The 9,017-nt window shown below is 31.2% G+C and overlaps 1 protein-coding gene across 1 annotated transcript; it reads right to left on the reverse strand.

The window, feature by feature from the left end:
- Nucleotides 1-709: 709 nt before the first annotated feature.
- On the reverse strand, nucleotides 710-7,710 carry LOC145632023 (sugar transport protein 13-like). The gene is made up of 5 exons (XM_081684276.1): nucleotides 7,455-7,710; nucleotides 5,516-5,841; nucleotides 3,147-3,271; nucleotides 1,736-2,027; nucleotides 710-1,621 (listed from the first exon to the last, which is right to left on the reverse strand). The coding sequence occupies exons 1-5, from the start codon at nucleotides 7,585-7,587 to the stop codon at nucleotides 911-913; spliced, it is 1,587 nt and encodes a 528-aa protein (XP_081540402.1). The 5' UTR covers nucleotides 7,588-7,710; the 3' UTR covers nucleotides 710-910.
- Nucleotides 7,711-9,017: the final 1,307 nt, after the last annotated feature.

The raw sequence follows: 9,017 nt of genomic DNA on the forward strand, positions 1-9,017 counted from the left end.
GTTGAAGGCTTTTCTTTTGAGTATGGGTGTTCACCACCCTAAAGCGATCAAGTTGTTTTGTGATAATCAATCTGCTTTACATATAGCTCGTAATCCATTTTTTCATGAACGTACAAAGCACATTGAGATTGATTGTCACATTGTTCGTGATTCCTTTACAAAGGGCTTAATTGCTCCTTCCTATGTCTCTACTAAGGAGCAACTTGCAGATATTTTTACTAAAGCGCTTGGGAAGACTCAGTTTGATCATCTCCTTTCCAAGTTGGGCATTTACGATCCGCATGCTCCAACTTGAGGGGGTGTATTGTGAGATATATTTTGCTATATTTGAGGATATGTTTTGTTACCTATTTTATGCCTAGAGTATATTGTGAATATCTTTTAGGTAGTTTCCTAATTCTATCAAATTAGGGATTGCTTGTATTATATATTGGCCACGAGAGTAATCAATGAAACTCAAGCTTTGAGGTTTTATACAATTTAGCAATTACTAAACAAGAGTGAAGAGAGACGGTGAGACAATCGAAAGAATAATAATTATTTGAGTGTTCTGCTTAAGCTTTACAAAGACTAGAATAGTATAAGTTTCGTACAATTTGTAATTTGCATAAGCTTTACAAAGACAAACAGAGTTTTACTAAGCTTCCATTATTAAGTTAATGTGAAATTGCATCAACATTTTATAAACAATGTAAAAATCAGTAGAGAATCAAAGAAATAAGCCTGTTCACTCATTATAGAAAATCCTAGCTCATTAAGAGTAGGAAGGGCACAGTTTCGCTACCAAAGTATACCCTGATTATCGTCAATATCCTATTTACTTCCATCATACCAGCTAAATTACTGTATAATAATTGTATTACTAACAAATATTGAGTTTTGTATTGCATTGAAATTGATACACCAAACTTTAAAGTGCAGCAGTAGCTCCATTACTTTTACCATTAGCTGGCTTGATCGAGTTAACTTGAATTCCACCAACATAGTCCTCGTCGTTATCCATGAATCTTTTCCAAAGCCAATGTCTTTTCCATACCTTCTCGGTCATTTCCTCAATCGGGATGTTCTTGGTTTCAGGAAGCAAGAAAACTACGAAAAGGGACATCACCAAGACCCACCCAGAGAAGAAGAGGAAAATACCGAACTTAAACTTGCAAAGCATGGACAAGAAAGCTTGTCCGATGACAAAAGTGAAGAGCATATTAACACAAACAGTCACACTTTGCCCTGCTGATCGGGTTTCCAAGGGGAAGGTCTCCGAAGGGATTAGCCATCCAAGAGGCCCCCATGACCATGCGAAGGCTGCGACAAAAGTGCATACCATTATGACTACTAAAATTGCATAGCCATGGCCTAGACCGTTGGAATGATCCTTGACCTTAAGCCCGAGAATTATGGCTATGATCACCTGAGACAAAAACATCTGAACTCCGGCCTCAAGGAGAAGAATTCGTCTCCCTAGTTTGTCCACAGAGTAAATAGAGACGACAGTGGAGAGGACATTTACTGCTCCAGTGATCACTGCTGAGTACAAAGATGCATTGCCTCCGAATCCTAAGGTGTTGAATAAGACCGGGGCGTAGAACATGATTGCATTGATTCCAGTAAATTGTTGAAAGATCTGAACAACCATGAAAAACAACATTAGTGAACAAACCATTAACATCTGTAAGTTAAGCAAACTTAAATGCAAAAAAAAATTATCACACTAGCTTAATTAGTACTACTGATGTACCTGCAAGGCAATAGAAATAACGAGCTGGGGGCGATTTCTTCTTTTAAGGAGATTTCTGAAAGGGTGCTTGACTTCTTTGGCAATACGACTAGCCTCAACGAGTTCATTGAATTCAGGCTCAATGTTATCTGTGCCTCTAATTTTTCTAAGAACGGCTTTGCCTTCATCTAAGCGCCCTCTTTCAATAAGACTGTTAGGTGTGTCCGTAACAAAGAGAGCTCCCAAGGTTAGTAGGCAGGCTGGAATTCCTGCAATTCCTAATGACACCCTCCATCCATTTCCTCCTTTCATTCTGTAATTGTCGAACACATTCATAACATTAACATTTTAGCACGATTATTTCGAGTTCATATCAGTTAAACTCTACAACGTACAATTGAATCAATGACAGTTAAACTATATAGTAGATGTATCACATTAACTAGCTATATAACATGAGAAAATTGGGGACTGCTTTCTAATAAGTGTCATAACTCTGTCCTACAGATTTCAGGTTATAACTCGTGTCCTTTGTAGATATGGGCCTATGGGCCATAAGGAAGTTTATAAAAGTAGGCCATTATTAACTTGGACAGATTGCTTTTATCGCTACTGTCATATGATCATATTCATTTTTGGTAATGGTACACACAAGGACAATAATGTAAACGGAATTTGATTTTAGGTCAAACACCAACGTAGGACTTTACAAAGTAATTCGTAAATATTAAGTACCCAAATCAGAAGTTACAGAAAACCAAGTATAGTATCTCTCTAAAGTCTTAACTTTCATAAAATAAGAAAAACTTGAGTGTTGATCATTAAACACGTTAACCATTTACCCTTTAAGACTTAGGTAAGCTAAGTCCAACTAATACGTACCAAAACATCAAGAGATACAAAAATTTAATTACAATTAAAAATAACAAAAACACGGTCTAAGAAAGACTTTGTTTAATCATATGAATTCATGCTTAATAATTGAATCCCCTGATTCATGCTTAATAATTTATGCAAATTTTGAATAATATTCAACGACCCATCACCTCGATCAAAGGAAGACATTGTTTAATCATCTCAATTCAGCGTAAAGATTTGTTTGAAAATTACGTTATATTTTAAAAATTGTGCACATAATATTGTTCTTTTAACACAATAATTATCACAGACAGTTACTACTTAATTATCATATAATAATGTAAATCAATCAAATATTAAAATAACCTATGATAGAAAAATAATTGCTTGGTTATCAATGTATTATTATCGGTTATTATTATATAATTAGTAGTTACATTCCCGGTTTAAAAAAAAAAGTAGTTACATTCCCTTTTTATTCTTAAAGAATACTCAATTATAGTAACTAAAAATAGATCTTGAAGTAAGCATTGAACATAAAATAAAATAAAAGAAGAGGAAAAAAGGAACTTACTTATCGGTGCCATAATTAACGAGGTTGGCAAAAAGAATACCGATTGTGACGTTGAGCTGAAATAAAATATTAAGACCACCTCGAATTTGGGTGGGTGCTATCTCTGATAGAAACACGGGAACTGCCTGTTGTTCATCCATTTTGAAAACAATTTTATTAGATTTAATACACATATAAATTCATTAATGTGATTTTACCAAAAAAAGTTAAAATGCATTGATGTGTAAATATTAAAGAAACATTTGTATGTTTATATGTCAAAGTCAACAAAAGATGTTATCCAATATATATCCGATTTTAAATGTGTCAAGTCTGTCAACAGACCGAATTGCATACACTATTACGGAATATTTATCTTAGTCTCTTTAATTTTGAATTAGGAAGCAGTAAGCATGTTGTTGATATCAAACTTCGCATATACATAAATGGATACAATTTGAACATGGGTACACATACAACTTGAACATGAATTATGATGATTGTTGTAAAGTCAAAATTACTTGAATTTAAAAGCAATTCTTTGATGAGAAGTATACAACACTGTTACGACAACTAATAATATTTGTTTTTTTTTTTTTTTTTTTAACTCTTAAAGTCAATATAACAACTTAAGAACCACAAATAAATATCATCAATATAATTACTCCATATACTATAAACCATTAAAATGTACTTTGTATGTTACTATATATGTTACTATGTATTGTAATTACGATGGATAATAAAAACAAAAGTGATTAAAATGTATGTTACTCTTACTTATTACGTCACCATGGAGCATAAAATAAAAGTTGGAATTGTATTTTTCTAGCCTTCTCTAACATTATAAAGTAAATCCAGAAGTTTAATTTTCTTTATAGAAGTATTTACTACATTGGCAGATCACAAGCATGACATGCGTGCTTATTATAATCACAAAAAGTTGGATTCCAAGTCATAAAACAAGATAAACAATACAAATAATACTTTATAAAATTAACGGATAAGAAAAAGAATATCACAACAATATTCAAAAAAGTTAACTCCCATCAACCTACTTGTGAATTATTTTATTATTCACATATAAACTCGAAAAAAAGTTGTAAATAGTATTCATAAAAGTCATTATAATCTAAAAAATAAAGAAAAAAGGTCCACAAACTTCCAATAAAGTAAAGCAAATTTAATTTAAATAAAGCATGTATGACGAAGTTTCAAAGAAATTGGATGAGTTGGCCCACCAAATTATTTTTAAAGATAGGATAGGAGTATATAATATCCAGCTCACATGAAATGTTGTTAAAATAACCTTAATTCTAGAAGGTTAAATAAAATTTGAGTAAAAAGGATAAATCACAATATCACATGTATATTTATGTCATAATCAAAGTTATTATATTCAAGATAAGTTGCACAACGGTCCAGGTTTTATCGTGATGTAAAATCATAAGTCATGTTTAATGAGTTAATGGTGTCGGTCCATAATGTAACAATGATATTTTAATATGGGGCCATTAAAAGAAAACCAAATGAACCCATATTTGTTTGTTTCAAGTGAAAAATAGTGTTTGATTATGTAATTGCTTTAAGTGAGTTAAGTGAATCATCTTGCAATCAAGTTCTTATCTTGACCTAATGGCTTGCTGATTTAGAATATCAATAGATAAACATTTGGACCAATTATATCATGTCTATGCGTGTCTAAAATAGTTATAACTTGTGAGACTTTCGTTGTGAGAACAAAATATCTTTTCATATATAGAAGTAAACATTAGCTTATTGTATAGAATATTACTACTTCATCTCTAGCTATTGCTCGTATACTTTTTTTTTTTTTTCCGTATTTCAATTACTGTTAAAGTAAGAACAACATTTAAAGACGAAAAAGTATGATATATACTTCATGATATTAAACAATTGTAAAGCTAGTCCAAAAAGGAGTGTATACAAATCAACTACAATTGATATGATTACTCTTTTGTAAGAAGAAAATCTAAAAGCGTATACATGAAAAAGACTATTGCAAGTCTTATGTATAAAGTTTGTCCCGTCTTTCAAGTCTACCAAGGTGGACTTGTTTAATCTTCTCCTAATAAGTCATATTCATATTTTAGTCTTTTATGATATTTTGAAAAATTCAATTTATTCAACATAATGATATTCATAATATTATTAGTAACATGCAATAATTCACTTAAATTAGTTACTAAGCAATGACGTACATAGTGTAAACCCTTAAATTATTCAATAGAACATAAAATTTCACCCAAAAGTCAAAACAAATTTCCCCCACAAATTAAAAATTGACATGCAGTAAGACTATTGTTTTCCTCCAACAACTTTTGGGAAAAATAGTTGAAAAAATTGGCATCAAAAGTAAAAAGAAGTACCTGATTAGCAAAGCCAACTCCACAACCAAGCAAAATCCTGCCAACAATAAGCATAGCAAGATCTTGAGCAGCAGCATTAAGCACCACACCGACGATGAAGAAAACCCCGGCGATCAACATCGTTAGCCTCCTCCCCAGCTGCCTGGTCGTATACGACGCGAAAAAAGTGGCAACCAAGGCAGCAAGGTATAGAGATGAGGTGAATAATTGCAGCCCTTGGTTGTCATATTGACAATAGTTACTTTGGTTAGCAGATGGTGAATTTTTTTTATGGTACACTGCTGGAAAGAATTTCTCCAAGAAAGGGTTCATTGATGTCACACCCCCTGCATTTCAACAAATTATATTACTTAATTCATACAATCATACCACATTTTGTTCCCAAATGTTACTATCAACTTTCCACATAATTGTTACATCAACGCAATCCTAATCACCTAACATTAACCAATCACACATATTGAGTATTTGGTACCGTTGTTAGGCAAATGACATAAGTAACAATCTTGCATTCACTTTAAATTTACACACTCAAAATTTATCGATATTGTCTGTGGAATAATAATGACTAAAATACGACAGCTAAAATGACATGTACATGTATGTATATTTAGAAAGTTAACCATAAACTACATGATAAATCAATAGACCGTCATTAATTTATTTATTTTATTATCGACAAGTATAGCACGTCTTTGCAAATATTGGTGTAGATGTTAGTTGTGACAAACACAGCTATATAACTATACACTTGATATGCTAAGAATCCAATTTCAAAAAGATCAACATAAACTAATCTGACGTAAAATTAGCTTGTTGCATTTGACTGAATACCCCATGTTGTAGTAGGTGAGCAAAAGACAAGTCATATTTCAGATTCTGATTCCATATTATTTGATCTTGCAAATCTTTACTAGACAACTACGTTGGATATTTTTCAAAGGTTTGATTGTTTTATTCCGAAAATACCCCTATCTCATGCCATGTGATTATAATTCCGACAATTCTGTACGTACTTTATGAGGGTATATCTGTAATTGGATTTTTGTCATACTATTGGTTGTCTTCACTACCAGGCGGGAAATACTCCTTTTCATGTGAATTTTCTTTTCTATTATTACAAGCTAAGAAATTAAATAAAAGGAGTTCTTTAGTCTTTAATTCTCTAATATGTTTAAATAAAGAAATAAAATTTCCATAATGATATTATATGTAAAGAGAAATTAAAATTAAAATTAAAATTAAAAGTTAACTATTACGTAGCTTAATTGATACTTATAAAATTGTATTTACTTGACACCAAAAAGAAATATGCATGGGTGAATAAAGGAAAGGAGTTTTTCATTTAGCGGGAAAAACATGAAAGAAATAAGGGCTATTTTTTTTGTTTGAATATTATAATTATGTCAATATCTATTCTTTTTTCGATATTAAAAATAAAAAAGGAACTATTAACAAATTAAAGAAGAGTGAATCTATGAAGTAGTTCTATTCCGTACTATTTATAACACATAGGGTCCATTTCAAAAATTAATAATTCAAAAATTCAAAGATCTTACAAACCAAAAAGCTTTAAAAGTAATAATAAAATAAAATTTAAAAATTAGAAAGTAATAATTCAATCAATAATTCTTAAACATAAATGATGATCCCAAATATAGAATAAAATTGTATCATATCATATATATGGCATCATAAATTTATTAAGAAATATCAAATCATATTTACTTCCTTTTCCATCTATTATAAAAAACAAAAAGGAAATTAAATACATACTACTCAAGTACTCATTCATGAAACGTAAATGTTTGGGAAAAAAAAAATTAACCGACCACACATTATCTGTTTTCTTTTAACATAATTTTTAAAAAAAATTAATTAATTTGTAATGTAAAAACTAAATCCAAACAATGGTTACAAAGCTGAGGAAGAAACAAACCTGAAATACCAACGTCGTAACCAAACATAAGACCACCCGTGGCAGCCAAGATACAAGAAATAATGACAATTGGAGTTATCTTCGCCTCGAAAACAACTCCGCTCGACGGCGCTACAAACCCTCCGCCAGCCATTGCCCCTCTTAAGTGTTTCTTTTTAACACTTTCTTTCTCTCCCTATAAACTAAACTTTGTTTTTTCTCTTATGAAAGATTTTGTGAGTTATGTATTGTGACTTTTTGTCTACTGTAAAGTAAGAGTTGTAACGGGGGTATTTATATAGGAAAGGGAGGAGAGAGAAAATAAAAGATTAATCCAAAATGAGATAATAAAAAGGTTTAATTGTGTTACAAAATGTGAATGTGAATTGAGTACAATCTAGCTGTTTAGGATCTTTCCACGTGTAATTGTTGACTTAGACTTTTATATTTCTAACTTTCTTTATTATTTTTATTTTTATTTTTTTGTTTTTATTAAATTTCTAAATAGGCGGCTATTTTAGCTTACGAAATTGGAGGTTGAATGAATATCTAAGAATTGTCGTATATATCTTCTCTTTTTACTCTTTTTACAAAGTAGTCAAACTTAAATTACTCTTTTGTTGGAGTAGTCAATGTTTAGACTTTGTGAAAGAAAGGAATGCAAATCAATGGGATATAATGGAAAAATTAATATCCTTTTTGGGAAAAATATAATGGGACACAGTTTTGTTTTTGATTTCTTTTTAGTTAGATTCAAATGAAAGGAATAGAAGATAGAGCATATAGTACTTTATTAGTGATGACGAAGTGTGAATTTCCCCTCGTTGACTTCTTAATAACATGGCCTTCATTACGGCAACAATAATACTTTTAGAATATTATAATTAACCAATGTTGAAAATATGTTACTTCGTATTATTAGGTATTAATGACTCAACATGGATAAGCCTAATGAGTCGCGATGGCTAAAAATATAATCACATTCACATGTTCCCGTAATGACACATGCCTAGCTAGATGAACATATTAGAAATCAAGTGTCCCTTAATCTCGCAAAGTTAGATGAATGTATTGGGAATCAGCATACTGTCTAGTTGGTAGTAGCTAACAATCCCTTACAATAGGAATTGTCAACCTTGTTAGGTTATATCAATGGACTCATCGAAGGATATGGCCTAAATAAAGGCTTCCCTCATGTAGTACAAACCATTACAAATGTATTTCTATGGTTGCCTTGAAGCAAAGTGGATTTGGAGATGAGTTAGAAGTTAAAACAACCCAAAAACGTGTTGGAGTTTTAATGGAGCAATCAAAACTTCAAGTTAATTGAATTGCTTTGAAAGAACAAAAGCTAAGTTACATGCATTGTCCTAAAATACAAGCTTTGTGTTCACTTTATGTATCCCACTCTTGTTGCATAATTTGAATAATGAGACATGGGGTATACCACATGAGTACATGACACATACATGTGCATGGTCTACGTTTAAGGTTGTTTATTTATTTCTATTTTTTTTTTAACACTATTATTACGCCATGACATAACATTTTAAAAATATACACCGTAATTAACTCCACAAGGGC

This window comes from Chenopodium album, chromosome 5 (assembly GCF_948465745.1).
Source record: "Chenopodium album chromosome 5, dcCheAlbu1.1, whole genome shotgun sequence".
NCBI lineage: Eukaryota > Viridiplantae > Streptophyta > Magnoliopsida > Caryophyllales > Amaranthaceae > Chenopodium > Chenopodium album.